Source organism: Hyperoodon ampullatus (assembly GCF_949752795.1).
Source record: "Hyperoodon ampullatus genome assembly, chromosome: 12".
Lineage (NCBI taxonomy): Eukaryota > Metazoa > Chordata > Mammalia > Artiodactyla > Ziphiidae > Hyperoodon > Hyperoodon ampullatus.
The window spans coordinates 541732-565799 of NC_136925.1; the positions used below are offsets into that span (position 1 = coordinate 541732).

Here is a 24068-nt window from a genome sequence, read left to right on the forward strand (position 1 = left end):
CCTACAGTGCTTCTCTTTCCCAGAGGATAGAAGAGGCACTTCATCCAATTGTTCAGATGCTACAAGCTCATCATTCTTGATTCTTCTCTGTATCTCATGCCTCCCATCAAGTCCATTGGCTAGTGTTCTTGGCTCTGCCTTTGAAATATCCAGAATCCTACCTTTTGTTTTCCTGCTTCTATCCCACTGTCACACTGATGGAAGCTCACTGTCACCTCTCACCTGAACTATTGAAATAGCCTCCTTTATTGTCTCCCTAACTCTATGCCCTCTACCCAGTGTAGGCTCCACATTGCCCCCAGAGTAACTCTTCAAAATATAAGTTGGGTCATATCATTCCCCTGCTCACAACCCTCTAGTGACTTCCTACTGCATTTTAATGAAATGCCAAGTCCTTCCTGTGACCTATGATGCACTGAGTTACCTGGTCCTGATAATTCTCTGTCTGCCACTCTCTCTGTTGCTTGCTGTTCCCCAGGAACCTGGCTTTCTTGCTGTGTCTTGAATCCATCAGGCATGCTCTCACCTCAGGGCCTTTGCATTTGTTGTGTGCTCTGCATAGAACATTCCTTCCTCACTGCGTGTAGGTCTCTTTAAATGTCATTTCTGTGGGTCAGCCTTTTCTGATCACCCTCTCTGAAACAGTAACCACTATTACTCTGTGGCCCCTTATTTTATTTCTCATCCCATTACTTAGCTCTGCCTGGCACATGATGAGCATTCAGTAAATATTTGTTAATTAATGAATCAGTTGAATTAACAAAATATGCCAAGTCGTTTTTGATCTAGGTAGCCAAAGGGTGACTCTAATTATAATTGTGTGTGTGTATCCATCTCTTTTTGTGTATACTATATTATGTATGTAGTAGAGTATGTATATATGTGTGTGTATAAACGTGTGTGTGTGCATGAGCGTATCTCAACCAAAGTATCTAGCACCCAGCCTGATATATTATCAAAGGATGCATCCCTTATAGTGTATCAGGCTCTGTGCTAGATATTTTGCTTGCATTACCCACTTTAATAAAATAGCTCTCAGATAGGTGTCATCGTTATCCCCGTCATGGTAATGCAGAAATGGAGGTTGAGAGGCAACTTGGCTCAAGGTCACACAGTTATTAAATAACAGATGATAATGGACGGGATGTGATCTGGCTCCAAAACCTTAACTGAGTGACTTGACTATGCTATCTATATACTACATCTCCTAATTGTGAATTTGCCAGAACCCTATAGGGGAACAAATAGGATAAGCAGGAGATTTTTGTAGTATATATTTCGACAAAGGATTACAAAAAATCACAAGGTATACATATTTTTCTTTGAGATGAAAGATGTTCCCTTAGTGGTTTAGAAATTAGGTTACATTAAAGTTCACAGATAGTAATATGAAATACCAATAAAGTTTTTATTCAGCTATATTGACTAAATTAAGTGAAAAATATTAAAAGCTTACATTTTATACCTTCCTATTTAAAGGATTTGTTTGAAGGACACCTGTTGTTATGTTCTGCAAATCCTATTCATCAAGTTGGGCACATTTACAAAGTGCTCCCCCTTGATCTCTGTAAACTCGAAGGTGTTTATTCTTTTATTTCCTGCTCCATTCATCCTTGTTATCTACACTTAACAGTTGAGGGACATCACTTACCCTTGCTGTCTCCACCTTTGCTGTCGTTCACGTAGCTCTCAACGCCTCCCCACTAAGCCCTCACTAGGTCACTTCATTTCACATGCTCAGCCCTGCCTAGACTTGCCAAGGTTCTCCCATACCCCTCCTCAGCTTCTTTTCTTTTGGGAAGTCCATGCAGTGTCCAACCACCTCCTTCATATTTTTGTTCTGATTACTGTCTGTGCTACCTCTGAACTTCTATCTGCAAAATTTATATTTTATAAAATTATTTCACATTTGTTAGGTCTTTCTGCATGGCACACAGAAACTCTCTTTCTCCTTCCCGAAATAAATATAATTCTTTCAGTTGTACCCTCTATCCTAGTTCCTGTAACCAGCTCACCTGAAACAGAACTTCTATGCAAAAAGCGCTTACCTCTCAAGGGAAGACATTAAGGGGTTGTTGAACACTCTGTAAAAGCTCAGAAGCAACATGGTTTTGAGGAGCAGTGAGTGAGATGCTCAAAGGACGTTAGAGCCGGAAGGCACTGGAGAAGTCATGGGCCTGGTTCCTTTTGCTACGTTTTGTGTAGGTTGTATCCCTTAGGTTGCTTTCAGCTGCAAGTAACAGAATACCCTAAGAAAGGAATTGACAAGATTATTTACCATCTTCCTTAACAAGAAGTCTGGAGAGGAGCCAGTTCCTGGGTTTGATTAGGAGCTCAGCAGCATCACCACTGAACCAGGTGCTATCCATAGTTCTCCTTGCTATCTTCAGCTAGTTGGTGAAGCCTGTACTTCTGTGTCACGATGACCATGATGTCACAGGCATACACAGCTACGTCCACTGAAAGAGAGGAGACTCGTTTCCACTCTGCTAATTGTACAGCTCTGCTCATTCCAAAGGGAAACGTTTTCCCAGGTGATCCAGCAGACTGCCACTTCTGTGTCCACGACTAACTACAGGGGAAGCAGGGATGGCATGTATCTGGCATTTGTAGGCTTTCTGATGGGCGAGGTGGGCGTGTGGATTCTGCTGGTATAGAAGAGAGAAGGAACTAGCTATTGGTGTGGCAACCATTAATGTCTGCCATTCATACTGAACCCAAGAAGAGGAGCTTCTGAACCATCTGCGTCATTACCTTTTTGCATTGCCCAAATTGGAAGGATTAGTTTCTGTTTACAAATGTTTGAATTCTCTGATGTTGTTCACTAGCAGGAAGGAAGGGAGAGAGGAAGAAAGAAAAAAGATATAAATTTAGAAGAACTATAGTTAATAAACTTTCATATATATCAGTTCACGTGGCAAATACTCTGAGATATTATGATGTATCAGCAACTCTTAAAACCTGCATATTAGTGTGTCACCGGACTTTGGTCTATAACTTCTCATTTTCTCTTTGCGGGCTCAAGTTTAGATGATTGTAAGATAAAATAAGGACCAATCTTTGTACCCCTTTTTGGCATTCAGTCAAAGGAAAATTGCTTTCTTAGTGGAGTTTGACAGAATCATGTAATTGAACTTAGGAAGAGATTTTTAAAAAATTGAAGTATAGGTGATTTACCTATACTTTACAATATTGTATTAGTTTCAGGTGTATAGCAAAGCGATTGTTATTTTTATCAGATTATATTCCATCATAGGTTATTACAAGATACTGAATATAATTCCCTGTGCTATACAGTAAATCCTTGTTGCTTATCTATTTTATGTGTAATAGTTCTTATCTGTTAACCCCGTACTCCTAATTTGTCCCTCCCACCCTCCCTCACTCTCCCCTTTGGTAACCATAAGTTTGTTTTCTATGTCTGCTAATCTGTCTCTGTTTTGTATATAGATTCATTTGTACTGTTTTTAGATTTCACATATAAGTAATACCATATAATATTTGTCTGTTTCTGTCTGACTTACTTCACTCAGTATAATATTCTCTAGGTCCATCCATGTTGCTGCAAATGGAAATATTTCATTCTTTTTTATGACTTAGTAATATTCCACTGTATATATATACCACATCTTCTTAAGCCAGTCATCTGTTGATGGGCACTTGGGTTGCTTCCATGTCTTGGCTGTTGTAAGTAGTGCTGCTATTGAGGTTCATGTATCTTTTCAAATTAGAGTTTTTGTTTTTTCCAGATATATACCCAGGAGTGGGATTGCTGGATCATGTGGTAGCTCTACTTGTAGTTTTTAAGGAACCTCCATTCTGTTTTCCATAGTGGTTGCACCAATTTCCATTCCCACTGACAGTGTACAAGGGTTCTCTTTCCTCCACGCCCTCTCCAACATTCATTAATTGTAGACTTTTTGATGATGGCCGTTCTGACCAGTGGGAGGTGATACCTCATTGTGGTTTTGATTTGCCTTTCTCTGATAATAAAAGATGTTGAGCATCTTCTCATGTGCCTTTTGGTCATCTATATGTCTTCTTTGGAAAAATGTCTATTTAGGTCTTTGGCCCATTTTTTTATTGGGTTGTTTATTTTTTTGATATGGAGCTATAGGAGCTGTTTGTATGTTTTGGATACTAACCCCTTGTTGGTCACATTGTTTGAAAATATTTTCCCCCATTCTGTAGGTTATCTTTTCGTTTTGTTGATGGTTTGCTTTGCTGTGCAAAAGCTTTTCAGTTTGATTAGGTCTCATTTGTTTATTCTTGCTTTTATTTCATTTACCTTGCAATGAAGGCAAATTTCATTGATCTAAGAAAATATCACTACGATTTATGTCAAAATGTTTTGCCTATGTTCTCTTCTAAGAGTTTTATGGTGTACTCTTATATTTAGGTCTTTAAACCATTTTGAGTTTTGTTTTGTTTTATTTTTTAGTATGGATGTGAGGGAGTGTTCTAATTTCGTTGATTTATATGTAGCTGTCCAGCTTTTAGGGAGAAATTTTTAAATGGAATAGAAGATGCCTTTCTAAATGTAGGCTGCTGATAAAAGTACATGTAACAATGAAATAAAAAGTAACTCTTCCTTTCTAATTTGGTGATTCAGTTATGTCCAGTAGGAGTTACAGAAAGAAATAGCCTCTAATACCTATCAATTTTATCATGAAAGTATCTTAAGTTGAGGCAGATAATGCTAAGCCAGTCACGGCCATCTCATTTACTAAGTTTCTTTTGTATGTCAGGGCCTGTGTTAGGTACAAAGGATCCAAAGATATAGAGATGGCCTCATTCCTACCTATTGGACCTTGAGCTCCACTGGGGCAGAGACCTATGTAAACAAGCAATTACAATTCCAGGTACTACAGACTACAATAGAGATGTGTAAAAGTAAGGATTAGCACAAATGACAGTGTCCATCCTATAAGATAGTTCATATTACCCTCATTTCTAGGTGAAAAAAACAGAGCCACAGAGTAGTCAAATTAACTTGTCCATAAACAGCCAAGTCAGGTTGTGAACTGCATCTCTGGCCCCAAGTCCAGTGTCCTCTGGCCTACTCTGCATGGAAAGGAAAATCAGGTCTCTCTTCCCCTTGAGGGCAGTGTCAGAAAAGACCTCACAGAGGTTACAGTATTTGAGATTGGCCTTGAGAGATGAGATCTCAGTAGGGTGAGGGCAGAGACATTGTAAGCAATGAGAACAGCATGAAAGGCTTCAGTGCTATATTGTTGGTGCACAATTTGTAGCAGAGAAAAAAATTAGGAAGGTAGCTGAGCCTTCTAATGAAAGGCCTTATAGTCAGGGTTGAGGTGTTTACTTAATTCAGTGGACAGCAAGAGGATCCAGTGGGGTTTGAGCAGGTGACTGCTATAACCAGAAGGGTACACTTAGGCAATTATTTTTCCACAAATATATCTAGTTGGGCTGGAGGTGATCCAGAGAACAGGCTAAAAGAGCAGTCCAAGCAAGAGGTAATGAGGGCCTGTCACGTGGCTACCTTTTCACGTGGCTCAGGTAGATGAGAGTCTCCCGTAGTCACGGATCAAGAAGCAGGTGATCACAAATTTGAGAACTATTCAGGTTTGTTGCTATTCTCTTGTCTTAGTGAATAATTATTTACAACTCCTAAAAGTTCAAGATATTTTCCCACTCCCATTTATTTCTTTTATTCTCTTGATTATATTATTTTGCCTCAGATTTTTCTGAGACATTTTTAATAGCTTAAAACTACTGAAAATAGAGACTTACTTTGTGACAAGATAGAGTATCAGGGTCTGTATTTACCCTCCTGCCTGAAACAGCTGAGAAACTGGACAAAGCATATGAAATAACTCTTTTCAATATGTTGGACATTAGGCAATAAATGACAGTGATGCCTGAGAGACAGGGAATAAACAAGGTTAACTGTAGGACTGTCGAAGCTCATTGCCATGAGAGGGTCTCCATGCCATAGCACAGGGTGCTGGACCCCAGCTGGATCCTAGTGGTCTCCTGAATGGTGGAGGGTGGAGCTGGTTCTTTGAGAACATTGACACAGTTAAATGCCTTTACCCAGGCTGATCAGAAAAGAAGAAAGATGTAAATGACCAATATCAGGTAATTAAGAGAGGCGGTGACGTCACTACTGATTCTGTAGCTGTTAAAAGGACAATAAGGGAATACTGCTAATGAGTTGATGCCAATAAATTCAACAACTTATATGAAAATGACAAATCTGTTAAAGGCACAAACTACCCAGGCTCATTCAAAAATAAATTTAAAACCTGAAAAACCCTATATCTACTAAAGGAATTGAGTTTATGGTTAAAAACCTAGCAAAGAACACTCCAGGCCAAGATGACTTAATCGGTGAATTCTGTCTATAAAAGAAACAATCCCAAACTCTTTCTAGAAGAATACACAGACTCTTCCAGAAAATTGAAAACGAGAGAACACTTCTCCGCTTATTCCATGAGGACAGCATTACCAAAGACGTTACAAGAAAAGAAAAGCTATAGACCAATATCCCCCATGAACATAGATGTAAAGATTCTGAACTTCCCTGTGGCACAGTGGTTAGGAATCTGCCGGCCAATGCAGGGGATATGGGTTCGACCCCTGGTCTGGGAAGATCCCACATACCATGGAGCAACTAAGCCTGTGTGCCACAACTACTGAGCCTGCACTCTATAGCCCACGAGCCACAACTACTGAGCCCACGTGCCACAACTACTGAAGCCTGCGTGCCTAGAGCCCATGCTCCGCAACAAGAGAAGCCACCACAACGAGAAGCCCGTGCACCACAACGAAGAGTAGCCCCCGTTCGCTGCAACTAGAGAAAGCCCACACACAGCAGTGAAGACGCAATGCAGCCAAAAATAAAAATTTTAGCAAATCAAATCCATGATAAAATATCATGACCAAAGGGGTTTATCCCAGGAATGCAAAGTTGGTTTAACATTTGAAAGTCAGTCAATGTAATTCACCGTAATAACAGACTGAAAAGGAAAAGTGATTATGATCAGTATTTGACACAGTCCAATATTCATTCATGAGAAAAAAATTTCAGCAAACTAGGAATAGAAGGGAATTTTCTTAACCTGTCATAGGACATCTATGAAAAACCTACAGCTAACATTATCCTTACTAGTAAAAGGCTGAATGCTTTCCCTCTAAAAACAGGAAAAAAGACAGAGATATCTTCTCTTACCATTTCTGTTCAGATTGCACTGGAGATTCTAGCCATTGCCATCAAGTTAAAAAAAAAAAAAGAAGGAAAAGGTATTGAAATTGCAAAGAAGTAGAAACTGACTTTTATCACAGATCACATGATCATCTATGCAGAAAATGTGATGGAATCTACCAAAAAGAACTATTAAGTGACTGTAGCAAACTGTAGGATACAAAGCCAATAATACAGAATAAGTTGTATTTCCCAATATTGGCAATGAACTATTAGAAATTGAAATGGAAAATAGTACCTTTTACCATGTCAAAGAATATGAAATACTTAGAAATGCATCTGACAAAATATTTATGAGACTTGTATACTGAAAACTGCAAAAGAAATGCATCTGACAAAATATGTTTGAGACTTGTATACTGAAAACTGCAAAACATTGCTAAGAGAAATTAAAGCAGATTTAAATAAATTGAGAGACAAACCATGTACATGGATTGGAATACTCAGTATCATTAAGATGCCAGTTCCCCCTCAATTGATCTATAGATTCAACATAATCTAAATCAGAATCCCAACAGACATTTTTGTTAAAGTTGATCAGCTCCGTCTAAAACTCATATGGAAATACAAAGGATCTAAAAAGAGCTAAAACAACTTTAGAAAGGAACAAAGTTGGAAGAGTAACTTTACCTGATTTCAATTAATTATTATAAATTTATAGTAATCAAGATAATGTGATATTAGTATAAAGTTGGACAAATAGATCCATAGAACAAAATAAAGAGTCCTTTAATAGGTCCAAAGATATATGATCAAAATTTATTTTTAACAAAGGTACAAAGGCAATTCAGTGGGGAAAGAATAGTTTTTTCAACAAATGGTGCCAGAACAATTTGATATCCATCTGCAAAAAAAAAAATCATATATCCATACCTCACACCATTTATAAAAACTAACAATGTATTATAGACCTAAACGTGCAATCCTAAAATTATAAAACTTCTAGAAGAAAGATAGGAGAAAATATTTGTGACCTTTACTTAAGCAAAGATTTCTCAAATATGACACCAAAAGCATAATCCATGAAAGACAAAAACCTGATAAATAGGACTTAAGCATAATTTCTGTTCTTTGAAAGACACTGCTAAGGGAATGAAAAAGAAAGCCACAGACTGGAGAAAATATTTACAAATCGTGTGTCTGAGAGAGGACTTTATCCAGAATCACTCAGTGATAAGAAAACAAACAATCCAATAAAAATGGGCAAAGAATATATACCAATGGCAAGTAAATTAATGAAAAGCACATGAAAAACATGTTCAACATCATTAGTCATCAGGGAAATGCAAAGAAAAACCATCATGAGATACCACGCTACACCTGTTAGAATGGTAAAAAATAAGTAAACTGAAACACTCATGTACTGCTGGTAGGAATGTAATATAATACAATCATTTTGGAAGTATTGATAGTTTGCCAGTTTCTTAAATATTTACTTCCAAATGACTTAAACATTTCACTCCTGGGCAATTACCCAAGGGAAATTAAAGCATATGTCCATACAAATACTTGTACACAAATGTTTATAGCAGCTTTACTTGTAATAACCCAAAACTGGAGTTGCCTCAGATGTCCATCAACAGATGAATGGATAGACAGTTTTGGTATGTTCATATAAGGCAATACACCTCAGCTATATAAAGGAATGAACTGTTGATATGTGCAGCAATTTGATGAGTTTCAAAATAATTATGTTGAGTGAAAGAATCCAGACCTCCGCCCACCCCCGCCCAAAGAAAAAAGTATGATTTTCTTTATAGAAAATTTAGAAAATACAAACTAATGTATATTTACTGAAAACAAATTGGTGGTTGCTAAGGGACAGCAGGGAGGCAGATGGGGAGGGATAGGAAGGAGGATTTTATAAAGGAGATTGAGGAAACCTTCGGGGTGATGGATATGCTCATTATCTTGATTTTGGTGATAGCTTTATAGGTGCGTATGTTAGTCAAAACTTATCAAATAGTATGCTTTAAATATATGCAGTTTTGTGAATCTCAATTATACTTCAGTAAAAGTATTTCTAAACTACCAGAGTGCCACCAGATCTGTCTTCCCAAATTCAACTAAGACTTTGAATTCTAAGGAATTCAAATGTGATAAATATTTAGCATTTAGATTCTCATGATTTTCAAGAGTTGTTTTCAGCATGTTTATGTCTTTGTTCAATTTTTTGAAGTTCTTTACGTGAAAGCCCTTTATTTCATGAAGAAGTAGAGCAGTGTAAATGCATCCAGACCTACTGGTGAGAATATAAATTGGTGCAATCGCTGTGTAACAACACTTCTAATGTAAAATATGTGCGTACTCTACAACGTAGCAGTTCTCTTTCTTGGAATGGACCGAGAATAGCAGCTCTCAAACTGGTCGGCTTTGCACTCTTGAATTATTGAGGAATTAAAAGAGCTTTTGTTTACGTTAAGTGAGTTATATCTTTAGATATTTACTTATATTAGAAATCAGAACTGATAACATTTAGAAATATTTTTCATTTTTAAATAACCATAATAAACATACTGACAGGTTAACACAAATAATACTTTTAGGGAGAATAATGGTTTTCCAAAACAAAAAAACAAGTGAGAAGAGTGGTATTGTTTTATATTTTTAATATATTTATATCTAATATCTTGCTCAATCGAAGATGGACTCTCATATCTGTTTTTATATTTAATCTTTTGGGATATACTGTCTTAATCAAAGTGTATGAGGAAAATCTGGCCTCACAGATATACAGTTGGAAAAGGGAGAACCTTTGCAGATAATTGTGGGTAGTCTTCTTTGTTACTACACCATAACTCTCTATGTGATAGTTTTTTAAATTTAAGTTGCAGTGTGGAATCTGAAACCACATCATTGAATTTTTTGTACTCTGTTGCATTAAAATCCATTGGCATTTGTCGATCTGTACTTTGAATGGATCGATCACATTATTAGTCACTAGTTTGAAAAATATTGGCTAGTTTGGAAAATATTGGTTCAGGTGAGTTTTTCACATCTCCCAAATGCTGACACATTTCATTATATAATATCAACAAATGATACTCATTAATATCACCAACAATCTTATCAGAAAAGTCTCGAAGAACTAGAAAGCTGTCAAGCTTGCCATGGCAGACATAAGTTTTCTGAAATTCTAATTTTTACTTGAAAGACTGAATTTTATCAATGGCAGCCAGTAATGCCATTCATTTCTTTGAAGTGACAGGTTCACTTTCTTATTTTCGAGAGATAACTGTTAAATACCAAGTCTGAATCATGATGGTTTGAAATCTGTCAGTCATTCTTTGAAGTAAAACAGTGGTCTGTGGAAAAAGTGGTTAGTTCAGCTTGCAATTGAAGCACACGATTGCTTTTCCTTGAGACAGACGTTGCTATTTGTTAGACATCAGAAGTGCCTTATGCAGCTTCCCATTTAGGGACAGAACAGGAAACATTTTCTATAAGAGGTCAACAAGTATATACGTTAGGCATTGTGGACCACGGCACTGAGTTTAAGTTGAGTGTTGTAATGATTCAGCTACATCAGTGCAGTGTGAAAGCAGCCTTAGACAATATGTAAACAAATGGATGTGACTGTGTACCAATAAAACTTTATTTACAAAAGCAGGGAGCAGACTAGGTTTGCACAGCAAACTGTAGTTTGCCAACCCTGACATTAAAAAGATGAGTATATTAAGGTTAAGAGTTAAGTAAATTAATAACTTACTGCTTCACCAAGGACATGCTTCTCAGTAGCATTGATATCTGTCATCATTCTTCTGTCTGAATGATAGATGCTCTTGAGCATCTATCAAGAGGATCCATGCTTACTGCTCTTCATTGTGTAACCCTCCGCTCTGATGCTATTCTCAGCATCTGAGCCCTGGATTCTAGAATTTAGCCTGCCTCGAGAACACCCCATAAATTATCTCTACCCTCTTTTCAAACTCAACTCTTTTTGACTTCTCCTTCTTGATATCAAACATGCTTACATGTGTCCCGTCTTTAAATGATAAAAGCCTTCCTTTGACCCTCCCCTCCACTCACACCCAGTCTGTGCTTGGGCTCTCTTTCCTTTGCATGGCATCAGTCTCCTAGTCATACATTTTGTTCTCTTTGCTAGGTTCTCTTTGCTAGGACTTCTGTAATGTTTGATACCAGTGATCCCTGACTGCTTCTTGAAATTTTTGAAGCTCTCTTCTTAATTGGCTCCAAAATTTAATTTTCCTGGGCTTCTATTTACCATTCTGATGGTTCTTTCACCCAGTTTTCTTCCATTCATCTCTTAAGTGTTGGTCTTTCTTGGGTTTGCTTCTTATTTTCTTATTTATAACAGATAATTTTCATTTTTCTTTGTATGATCCATGGGTTACCTCTTCTTCTTTCATGATTTCAGCTCCTATGTCTTTGCTGGTGACTCCCAAAGCTGTATCTAGACTAAGCGTTTCTCCTGAGCTTTAGAACATGCTTCCATTCCCCTATCAGACATCTCAATTTGGAGCTCCAACAGCTACTTCATATGTATCATGTCTAAAATAGTTTATATCTCTTTTGAAACCCACTTTCCTCCTTATTTCAGTAAAAAGCATTTACTGGGCCCCAAACTAGAAATCTGGAATTATTTAAGATTCCTTTTCCCTTCACCTCTAATATCTGTGTGCTCACCTGCAAATCCCCATAGCTGTACCTCCTAAATTTCTTTCTGCTACATTCATTATCCCCCTGTCTTCACTGCCTTTTCGTGAGTTCAGCTTCCTCTCTCTGGCTCTCAGCTGGGCTTTCTAATGTACCCTTGTCCTGTCTTCTAGTATATCTCTCCAGGCAAAGGTGATTCTTCCTTATCTGCCTCTTCTTACCTTGCAGATATTATTTAGTAGTCACTGGGTAATGTGGTTGCCTGTAAAAGCAAAATCTTACTGGTACTTTTCTGCTAAAAGACTCCCAGGGGCTCCCCTTGGTCCAAAGGGTGAAGTTGAAACTCTTTAATGCCAGGTGTGAGATCTCTCGCTGGCCATCCCCTGGCTCTTTAGTTAAGTTTCTCCCCTCCGTCTGCCCACATATACCCAGCCCCCAGACCACCACAGTTCTCCAGGGACACATCCATCACCTCTTACGGCTGCACTCTTTGCACATTTGCTAAAAATGTCCTCACTCTCCTCCCGTGTCACAGTCGACTTAAGGGTCCCACTCCACTCTTTGCTCCCCATGGAGTCTTTCCTAATACCCCACCATACTCTCACAGTACACTGCATGGATAACAGCATTTACAGACATTTATTTTTGGTGCCTACTTTGTTCAGATCATTTGCAATCCTTATAATAACCCTGAAAGGTGGGTAATTATTACTCTCATCTTACAGATGAGGGCCCGAGTCCAAGATATATAATATTAAATGATTTGTCTGAAGTTAACACATCTAGACGGGGACTGAGCTAGGCTCTGGACCTGGACTCTTTCTGTTCTATCAGTCTGTATCTCTTTACTCTTCTAGGGATTTCTTTACTATCTGAACATGTATTCATCTCCTCTGATCAGCAATACATTTCCACATCACCAGTTCAATAAATAAAGGAATAGACGAATTTGTGACTGACACAGAGTTTCAGGTATAAAGCAGTCCCATGATATAATCTCAGAAAACAGTGTTAGAGCTTAGTGACTTGTCTTTGTCAAAGAGCTGTTTATTTAGACCTTGGGTAAAGTATTTTGGTTCTTGTACATTTTGGTCAACAAATGTTTACTGTGTGCAGTGTTCTCCAAAGCCCTGCCCAGGAAACAGACATTGGTATGATTGTTTCCATCCTCAGAGAGCTTTGGTATGGTAGGAATTTATGACAGACACACAGCTGATGTGGACAGGCAGTAAGAATAAAGTGCCTCAGGTTTTTAAGCAGAGGAAGGTCACATGAGACTGCATTCAAATGGGACCAGGAAAGATTTCCTGATGGATGAGTAGAATTCCAGTAAAGGGAGATATTTATTTTAAACTTCCCATCTTCCTATTCAGGGGATAGGAAGTTTAAAATAAATATAAAGTAAGAAAGAAGTCTGGTTTGGTCCATTTATAATTCAGATCAATTATTGATACCCTTTTAGTCTTGGAGTTAAGAGCAGTGATGGAGTATCAATTTTAAAAATTCTGTTTATTGTACAATAGACAAATGCATAAAACAAATGTGGAGCTTAATGATTAGTGAGTGTGGATTTTAAGTAAGGAACAGGGTGGGTTTGTCTTTGCGTTTGTTGCATGGGATTTCCTGGGCACTGGGTATCACATGCAGTCCTCTGCAGGACGGGTGTGGCCTGTTAGAGAATTCCCACAGTTTTCTCATCCTGACAAGGTCATCTTGTCTGTTGAAGTAATTTTCTTAAGTCCACACTGCACCAGGGTGGCTTTGCTTCTGTTCCTTAGGACATGGTCTTTGGTTGCCTCAGCTAACTTTTTGACAATGCTCACTTTTTCTGAATTCTCAGCAGCCCCTCTTGGACACTATAGACTTTTTTTCCCCTGAGGTACACCTGGAATAGTAGCTAATATGTAGATGCGGATGGTGAATGTGTTACAAAGATTTACTCTCTTATAAACTCAGGTCAAATCATAGTAATTTAATGCCTGAATGATGTTCTGTGAAAGCTTTGATGAGCATAGTGGAATTCTTTCTTCTTTCACTGTTCCCTCTCATTCTGCCACTTACATGACAAGTGTGTTATTAGCACCCATCAAAATTAAAATCCAAATGAAGTAGGCTTTTCGATATAGTATTTCAAAAAATACACTTATGTTATTGCCTTCAGATGGTATATAGCAGGAGTCCCCAACCACCCCCACTGCCGGGCCGCACAGCAGGAGGTGAGTGGCAGGCAAGTGAGCGAAGCTTCATCTGTATTTACAACCTCTCCCCATCGCTCGCATTACCGCCTGAGCTCCGCTTCCTGTCACATCAGCGGCGGCATTAGATTCTCTTATAGCTTGAACCCTACCGTGAACTGCACGTGTGAGGGATCTAGGTTGCGCGCTCCTTATGAGAATCTAATGCCTGCTGATCTGAGGTGGAGATGAGGTGATGCTAGCGCTGGGGAGCGGCTGCAAATACAGATGATCATTAGAGAGAGGTTTGACTGCACAGAGACCATAATAAATCAATTGCTTGCAGACTCATATCAAAACCCTATCAGTGGGCTTCCCTGGTGGCGCAGTGGTTGAGAGTCCGCCTGCCGATGCAGGGGACGCGGGTTCGTGCCCCGGTCCGGGAAGATCCCACATGCCGCGGAGCGGCTGGGCCCGTGAGCCATGGCCGCTGAGCCTGCGCGTCCAGAGCCTGTGCTCCGCAATGGGAGAGGCCACAACAGTGAGAGGCCCGCGTACCGCAAAAAAAAAAAAAAAAAAAAAAAACCTACCAGTGAGTGGCAAGTGAAAACAAGCTCAGGGCTCCCACTGATTCTGCATTATGGTGAGTTGTATAATTATTTCATTATATATTACAATGTAATAATAATAGAAATAAAGTGCACAATAAATGTAATGTGCTTGAATCATCCCGAAACCACCCCACCGCCCAGTCCGTGGAAAAATTGTCTTGTATGAAACCGGTCCCTGGTGCCACAAAGGTTGGGGACCACTGGTGTATAGAATAAGTGTCCGCAAGTTTGAGACATTGTGCTAGGAGTGATAACAAAAAAGATTAACATAAAGTTTAGCTTTGCTTTGAGTTTGTAATTTTAAAAAATGGCAGTGGTACCGGAAAACGGATAAAATTCAGAAGAGGTTACAGAAGAGAATTCAATAGAAAAAATATGCCCAGGAAAAAATAAACACATTGGAAAAATGTATTTATATGTCCATGTGTGAAAATATGACATTTAATTTTCGTTGAAGGAAAGATACTTTTTTTTGAATTTTATTTTATTTTATTTTTATACAGCAGGTTCTTATTAGTCATCAGTTTTATACACATCAGTGTATACATGTCCATCCCAATCTCCCAATTCATCACAGCACCACCACCACCACCCCGCCACTTTCCCCCCTTTGTGTCCATACGTTTGTTCGCTACGTCTGTGTCTCAGTTTCTGCCCTGCAAACCGATTCATCTGTACCGTTTTTCTAGGTTCCAAATATATGCGTTCCACAAATACACTATATTTGTTTTCCTCTTTCTGGCTTACTTCACTCTGTATGACAGTCTCTAGATTCATCCCCATCTCTACAAATGACCCAATTTCGTTCCTCTTTATGGCTGAGTAATATTCCATTGTATATATGTACCACATCTTCTTTATCCATTTGTCTGTCTATGGGCATTTAGCTTGCTTCCATGACCTGGCTATTGTAAATAGTGCTGCAGTGAACATTGGGGTGCATGTGTCTTTTTTAATTATATCTTTTTTAATTATAGTTTTCTCTGGGTATATGCCCAGTAATAGGATTGCTGGGTCATATAGTAATTCTATTTTTAGTTTTTTAAGGAACCTCCATACTGTTCGCCATAGTGGCTGTATCAATTTACATTCCCATCAACAGTGCAAGAGGGTTCCCTTTTCTCCACACCCTCTCCAGCATTTGTTGTTTGTAGATTTTCTGATGATGTCCATTCTAACTGCTGTGAGGTGATACCTCTTGTACTTTTGATTTGCATTTCTCTAATAATTAGTGATGTTGAGCAGCATTTCATGTGCTTCTTGACATCTGTATGTCTTCTTTGGAGAAATGTCTATGTAGTTCTTCTCCCCATTTATGGATTGGGTTGTTTGTTTTTTTTAATATTGAGCTGCATGAGTTGTTTATATATTTTGGAGATTAATCCTTTGTCCGTTGATTTGTTTGCAAATATTTTCTCCCATTCTGAGTTGTCTTTTCCTCTTGTTTGTAGTTTCCTTTGCTTTGCAAAAGCTTTTAAGTTTCGCTAGGTCCCATTTGTTTATTTTTGTTTTTATTTCCATTACTCTAGGAGGTAGGTCAAAAAAGGTTTTGGTGTGATTTATGTCAAAGAGTGTTCTTCCTTTGTTTTCCTCTAAGAGTTTTATAGTGTCCGGTCTTATATTTAGGTCTTTAATCGATTTTGAGTTTATTTTTGTGTATGGTGTTAAGGAGTGTTCTAATTTCATTCTTTTACATGTAGCTGTCCAGTTTTCCCAGCACCACTTATTGAAGAGGCTGTCTTTTCTCCATTGTATATCCTTGCCTCCTTTGTCATAGATAAGTTGACCATAGACATGTGGGTTTATCTCTGGGCTATCTATCCTGTTCCATTGATCTATATTTCTGTTTTTGTGCCAGTACCATATTGTCTAATTACTGTAGCTTTGTAGTATAGTCTGAAGCCAGGGAGCCTGATTCCTCCAGCTCCATTTTTTTTCCCTCAAGTCTGCTTTGGCTATTCAGGGTCTTTTGTGTCGCCATACAAATTTTAAGGTTTTTTTGTTCTACTTCCGTAAAAAAATGCCATTGGTAATTTGATAGGGATTGCATTGAATCTGTAGATTGCTTTGGGTAGTATAGTCATTTTCACAATATTGATTCTTCCAATCCAAGAACATGGTATATCTCTCCATCTGTTGGTATCATCTTTAATTTCTTTCATCAGTGTCTTATAGTTTTCTGCATACAGAAAACTTTTGTCTTTTGTCTCCCTAGGTAGGTTTATTCCTAGGTATTTTATTCTTTTTGTTGCCATGGTAAATGGGAGTGTTTCCTTAATTTCTCTTTCAGATGTTTTATCATTAGTGTATAGGAATGCAGGAGATTTCTGTGCATTAATTTTGTATCCTGCAACTTTACCAAATTCATTGATTAGCTTTAGTAGTTTTCTGGTGGCATCTTTAGGATTCTCTATGTATAGTATCATGTCATCTGCAAACAGTGACAGTTTTACTTCTTTTCCTATTTGTATTCCTTTTATTTCTTTTTCTTCTCCAGTTGCCATGGCTAGGACTTCCAAAACTATGTTGAATAATAGTGGTGAGAGTGGACATCCTTGTATTGTTCCTGATCTTAGAGGAAATGGTTTTAGTTTTTCACAATTGAGAATGATGTTTGCTGTGGGTTTGTCGTATATGGCCTTTATTATGTTGAGGTTGATTCCCTCTATGCCCACTTTCTGGAGAGTTTTTATCATAAACGGGTGTTGAATTTTGTCAAAAGCTTTTTCTGCCTCTATTGAGATGATCATATGGTTTTTATTCTTCAGTTTGTTAATATGGTGTATCACATTGATTTGTGTATATTGAAGAATCCTTGCATACCTGGGAAAAATCCCACTTGATCATGGTGTATGATCCTTTTAATGTGTTGCTGGATTCTGTTTGCTACTATTTTGTTGAGGATTTTTGCATCTATATTCATGAGTGATATTGGTCTCTAATTTTCTTTTTTTGTAGTATCTTTGTCTGGTTTTGGTATCAGGGTGATGGTGACCTCATAGAATGAGTTTGGGAGTGTTCCTTCCTCTGCAATTTTTTGGAAGAGTTTCAGAAGGATGGGTGTTAATTCTTCTCTAAATATTTGATAGAATTCACCTGTGAAGCCATCTGGTCCTGGACTTTTGTTTGTTGGCAGATTTTTAATCACAGTTTCAATTTCATTACTTGTGATTGGTCTGTTCATATTCTCTGTTTCTTCCTGGTTCAGTCTTGGAAGGTTATACCTTTCTAAGAATGTGTCCATTTCTTCCAGGTTGTCCATTTTATTGGCATAGAGTTGCTTATAGTAGTCTCTTAGGATGCTTTGTATTTCTGCGGTGTCTGTTGTTACTTCTCCTTTTTCATTTCTAATTTTATTGATTTCAGTCCTCTCCCTCTTTTTCTTGATGAGTCTGGCTAATGGTTTATTAATTTTGTTTATCTTCTCAAAGAACCAGCTTTGAATTTTATTGATCTTTGCTACTGTTTTCTTTATTTCTATTCCATTTATTTCTTCTCTGATCTTTATGATTTCTTTCCTTCTGCTAACTTTGAGTTTTGTTTGTTCTTCTTTCTCTAGTTCCTTTAGGTGTAAGTTTAAATTGTTTATTTGAGAGTTTTCTTGTTTCTTGAGGCAGGCTTGTATTGCTATAAACTTTCCTTTCAGAACTGCTTTTGCTGCATCACATAGGTTTGGGATCATTGTGTTTTCATTGTCATTTGTCTCTAGGTATTTTTTGATTTCCTCTTTGATTTCTTTACTGATCTCTTGGTTATTTAGTAACATATTGTTTAGCCTCCATGTGTTTGTGTTTTTTACATTTTTTTCCCTGTAATTGATTTCTAATCTCATAGCGTTGTGGTCAGAAAAGATGCTTGATATGATTTCAATTTTCTTAAATTTACTGAGGCTTGATTTGGGACCCAAGATGTGATCTATCCTGGAGAATGTTCCATGCGCACTTGAGAAGAAAGTGTAATCTGCTGTTTTTAGATGGAATGTCCTATAAATATCAATTAAATCTATCTGGCCTATTGTGTCATGTAAAGCTTGTGTTTTCTTATTAATTTTCTGTTTGGATGATCTTTCCATTGGTGTAAGTGAGGTGTTAAAGTCCCCCACTATTATTGTGTTACTGTCGATTTCCTCTTTTATAGCTGTTAGCAGTTGCCTTATATATGGAGGTGCTACTATATTGGGTGCATATATATTTATAATTGTTATATCTTCTTCCTGGATTGATCCCTTGATCATTATGTAGTGTCCTTCTTTGTGTCTTGTAACATTCTTTAGTTTAAAGTCTATTTTATCTGATATGAGTATTGCTACTCCAGCTTTCTTTTGATTTCCATTTGCATGGAATATCTTTTTCCATCCCCTCACTTTCAGTCTGTATGTGTCCCTAGGTCTGAAGTGGGTCTCTTGTAGACAGCATATATATGGGCCTTGTTTTTCTATCCGTTTAGCCAGTCTGTGTCTTTTGGTTGGGGTATTTAATCCATTTACATTCAAGGTTATTATCGATATGTATGTTCCTATTACCATTTTCTTAATTGTTTTGGGTTTGTTTTTGTCAGTCCTTTTCTTCTCTTGTGTTTCCCACTTAGAGAAGTTCCTTTAGCATTTGTTGTAGAGCTGGTTTGGTGGTGCTGAGTTCTCTTAGCTTTTGCTTGTCTGTAAAGCTTTTGATTTCTGCATTGAATCTGAATGAGATCCTTTCTGGGTAGAGTAATCCTGGTTGTAGGTTCTTCCCTTTCATCACTTCAAATATATCATGCCACTCCCTTCTGGCTTGTACAGTTTCTGCTGAGAAATTAGCTGTTAACCTTATGGGAGTTCCCTTGTATGTTATTTGTCATTTTTCCCTTGCTGCTTTCAGCAATTTTTGTTTGTCTTTAATTTTTGCCAATTTGATTACTATGTGTCTTGGCATGTTTCTACTTGGGTTTTTCCTGTATGGGACTTTCTGCACTTCCTGGACTTGGGTGGCTATTACCTTTCCCATGTTAAGGAAGTTTGCAACTCTAATCTCTTCAAATATTTTCCCTGGTCCTTTCTCTCTCTCTCTTCTCCTTCTGGGACCCCTATAATGCGAATGTTGTTTCGTTTAATGTTGTCCCAGAGGTCTCATAGGCTGTCTTCATTTCTTTCCATTCTTTTTTCTTTATTCTGTTCTGCAGCAGTGAATTACACCATTCTGTCTTCCAGGTCACTTATCCATTCTTCTGCCTCAGTTATTCTGCTCTTGATTCCTTCTAGTGTATTTTTCATTTCAGTTATTGTATTGTTCATCTCTTTTTGTTTATTTTTTAATTTTTCTAGGTCTTTGTTAAACATTTCTTACGTCTTCTCAATCCTTGCCTCCGTTCTTTTTCTGAGGTCCTGAATCATCTTCACTATCATTATTCTGAATTCTTTTTCTGGAAGGTTGCCTATCTCCACTTCATTTAGTTGTTTTTGGGAATTTTTTCTTGTTCCTTCATCTGGTACATAGCCGTCTGCCTTTTCATCTTGTCTGTCTTTCTGTGAATGTGGTTTTTGTTTCACAGGTTGCAGGATTGTAGTTCTTCTTGCTTCTGCTGTCTGCCCTCTGGTGGATGAGGCTATCTGAGAGGCTTGTGCAAGTTTCCTGATGAGAGGGACTGGTGGTAGGTAGAGCTGGCTGTTGCTCTGGTGGGCAGAGCTCAGTAAAACTTTAATCTGCTGACTGCTGATGGGTGGGGCTGGGTTCCCTCCCTGTTGGTTGTTTGGCCTGAGGGGACCCAGCACTGGAGCCTACCGGGGCTCTTTGGTGGGGCTAATGGCAGACTCTGGGAGGGCTCATGCCAAGGAGTACTTCCCAGAACTTCTGCTGCCAGTGTCCTTGTCATCACGGTGAGCCACAGCTACCTGCCCCTGCCTCTGCAGGAGACCCTCCAACACTAGCAGGTGGGTCTGCTTCAGTCTCCCCTGGGTTCACTGCTCCTTCCAATAGGTCCCGATGCGCACACTACTTTGTGTGTGCCATTTAAGAGTGGGGTCTCTGTTTCCCCCAGTCCTGTTGAAGTACTGCAGTCCAATCCTGCTAGCCTTCAAAGTCTGATTCTCTAGGAATTCCTTCTCCCGTTGCCAGACCCCTAGGTTGGGAAGCCCGACGTGGGGTCAGAACCTTCGCTCCAGTGGGTGGACTTCTGTGGTATAAGTGTTCTCCAGTTTGTGAGTCACCCACCCAGCAGTTATGGGATTTGATTTTATTGTGATTGCACCCCTCCTACCATCTCATTGTGGCTTCTCCTTTGTCTTTGGATGTGGGCTGTCTTTTTTGGTGAGTTCCAACGTCTTCCTGTCGATGACTGTTGACCAGTTAGTTTTGATTCCCATGCTCTCGCAAGAGGGAGTGAGAGCACATCCTTCTACTCCACCATCTTGAACCAATCTCTCTGACATTTAATTTTTGAAAATCTTTTTAGCTGTTGTCAATGCAGTTTTGGACTCATAAACTCAACAGGTTTAAATGTTTAAAATTTGAAATGAAATTTTTTTATGCAATCATTAGTGTCATTGACTGAAATCTTCTATTTTCATAGATTTGATCCAGGCTACCAATGAGACCAATGTTAATATTCCTCAGATGGCGGACACGCTCTTTGAGCGGGCAACAAACAGTAGCTGGGTGGTTGTATTTAAAGCTTTAGTCACTACGCATCATCTCATGGTGCATGGAAATGAGGTAAACCATGTAAACCTAACTTTTCTTTTTTTGGCAGGGGAGGGAGGCTGGTGATGACTTAAGTTTCTTAAGCTTTCACTAATTAGGAGGAAAATAAGAGGAAGTATATGGTTCAAAGTCATCTGGAGTACAATTTTAATCTACTGTTTAGCTGTTTTTCAGAAATATGTTGTTAGACATTTTGTTAGAGATATCAAAGTGTTAAATCTGTATATACCATGTAAACGTATTAATGGACAAAAATATTAGGAGAAAGGAACAACAAAATTATTTTCCCATTGGGAAGTAATTCTTTGTGCCTCTGTGTGAAAATTACTTTCATAAAAATGTTTAATTTTGGAAAATATTGACTAAACTAAAAATTAGCCATTTTATATGGGATACCTACCGAATCCTATTAAATTGCAGTGTTTCTGTTATATACAGAAATGAAAGATCACACAATTTAATTCTATTTCAGTGAGTATGATCATTTTTTATTCCCCCTCAGAGAAAGCCCACAGACTTGGAAACTTTATACTGAGTGAAAAAAATCACAATGAGAATTTATATTTTTAGAAAATTCCCTTTAGTATCAGAACTTGTCTAAAGTAGTGATTTCAGGATATTGATGTTTAGTTGTGACTTTTGTTTTTCAGAGATTTATTCAGTATTTGGCCTCTAGAAATACACTATTCAATCTCAGCAATTTTTTGGACAAAAGTGGATCCCATGGTGAGAATATTATGTTTTATAATTTTCTTGCTAATGTTTTTGATGCAGAATTTTTTGATTTTTGAAGTGAGGTTATTAATTAAAAATCAGTGTTAACTGATAGCTCCATTGGATATACAAGAAAAAAATGTAAATGTGACTATATAGTTACTTTATATTAGCTTTAAAATATTTAATTGTTATGCAACTCAGCATATGAATTACACATTAATTCTGTTTCTTGTCTTTTTCAGTGTTACCTTAAAAAGTAACAGTGGGTATGTTAGATCCACAGTTGTTTGTTAATGAAGGTGTAAGAGGCAATGAAATGAAAAAGTACTTTCCCAGTTAAAAATAATCCAGTTTTAAATGTTTTTTTGTAAATTAATAGAATTTGTACTGCAGTCATTTGTTCATTCAGCATATTTACTAGTTGTCTATTACGTATAAGGCAAGCACACCAAGCAAGTGGTTAGTTCTCAGATAGCTACATGTATTAAATCTGAAACAGTGAACAAAAATGCAAGGAAAAATCAGAAAAGACATTCTGTACAAAGATGATAGCATATCTAAATTGAATAGTCTTGGAATGTCTCATGCTAAAAGTATTTTTGCCTCAAGTAGGATTTTAAATGAGGCCTGTCTGGTACACTTATTGACCTCATCTTAGAATTATTTACATTTGAGGAGTTTAAAAAAAAATTGGAACTAGCAAAGCACAGTTGAAGGTATTTTATTAATTAGTTTTATCTCCTCTGCCCCTCCCCCCAGGTTATGATATGTCTACCTTCATAAGGCGCTATAGTAGATATTTGAATGAAAAGGCTTTCTCTTACAGACAGATGGCATTTGATTTTGCCAGAGTGAAGAAAGGGTATGTTTTTTCTTTCTCATATTTATTTGAGCAGAAGAAGTCTTTGAGACATACTTGATTTATCTTAATTAAGTTAATTGCCAACTAGTTTTGATCATGAAGCCCCAGTTTATAATAACCTAAAAAAAACCTCAATAATATTATGCAGGTTAGCCTTGTGGTTGCAATGTTACTTATTTATATTTTCATGCAGAAAATCTGATTTGCTGCTCAGAGTTGACATGGTACAACATTTTATTTTGTTAAAATCAACTCAAAATTCTTGAACAGTTATATACCTTCAAATAATTTTAAATGGAGAGAATTTAAACAAGTTTCATTTAAAAGAACATGGCTGTGGTCGACAATAGTTATTTCAGTGTGTTTTGATTGAGGTGAAACTGAACTATATGTATGTGTGGAGATCTATCACAGATCTGGAGAACAGATAATACTGTCCTTCTGTTATACATGCACATACACAAACACATGAAAACACACCATATCTGAACTAATTATGAATACCAACCATTGATTAGGAAAATCTCATTGATACAGGCTCCTTGCAAGTTTAATTCATAATTGCTATTTATTTCCCTCTAAATAGATGTTTGAATTTAATCAAAAGTGTTCAACTATAAATCTGTGCAAATCTTGTATCCATTCCTAATTTGAAATAATGGCAGCATATTGTACAAAGTTTAATATTTTAGTCTCAAGAATTCACACAAAGAGATATAACTCTGTTTTCTGATAGCTGACCTCAACTTAGCTTTGAACTACTTTTTTTTTATCATGGTAGTGAAAAATATAAACTTGCCTATTCAAAATAAACTAGTTTCTTGTGGGTGAACATTTTATAAAATGAAGGTTTGACTTCATCCCCATCTCATTAGAGATGATTCTAGTTCCTATGCCTTCCTCTGACTTCTTACATGGCCCTGGGCAGCCGTGGCTGATGTTCTGAGCTGGATTGTGACCTCTCCACAATATGTCCACAGCCTTCTTAGAAACTTCTGCACTGCTGAGTGGGCACATAAGGGCACTTTGGGATGCTTTCCCTACCGTTGAGGTGGGAGAGCCCGAAAGCTGCCGTTATCAGCGCAGTCACGTCACCTGGGCATTTTCCTCAGCTGTTTCACTCCTGCTGCTTCTTGACCATCTCTGGATACAGGAGCTCCCTAAGAGGCCTGTGGGTGGGTG

The 24068-nt window shown here is 37.8% G+C and overlaps 1 protein-coding gene across 29 annotated transcripts in view; it reads left to right on the forward strand.

Moving 5' to 3' along the window:
- Nucleotides 1-24068, forward strand: part of SNAP91 (synaptosome associated protein 91) — a gene marked incomplete at both ends in the record, with an annotated part of 154046 nt that overhangs the window by 30451 nt on the left and 99527 nt on the right. For all 29 annotated transcript variants that reach the window (XM_079716444.1, XM_079716417.1, XM_079716439.1 and 26 more), the window contains 3 exons: nt 21177-21319; nt 21958-22033; nt 22784-22886. In XM_079716444.1, the coding sequence (XP_079572570.1) occupies nt 21177-21319; nt 21958-22033; nt 22784-22886 (322 nt within the window). The remainder of the gene's footprint in view (nt 1-21176; nt 21320-21957; nt 22034-22783; nt 22887-24068) is intronic.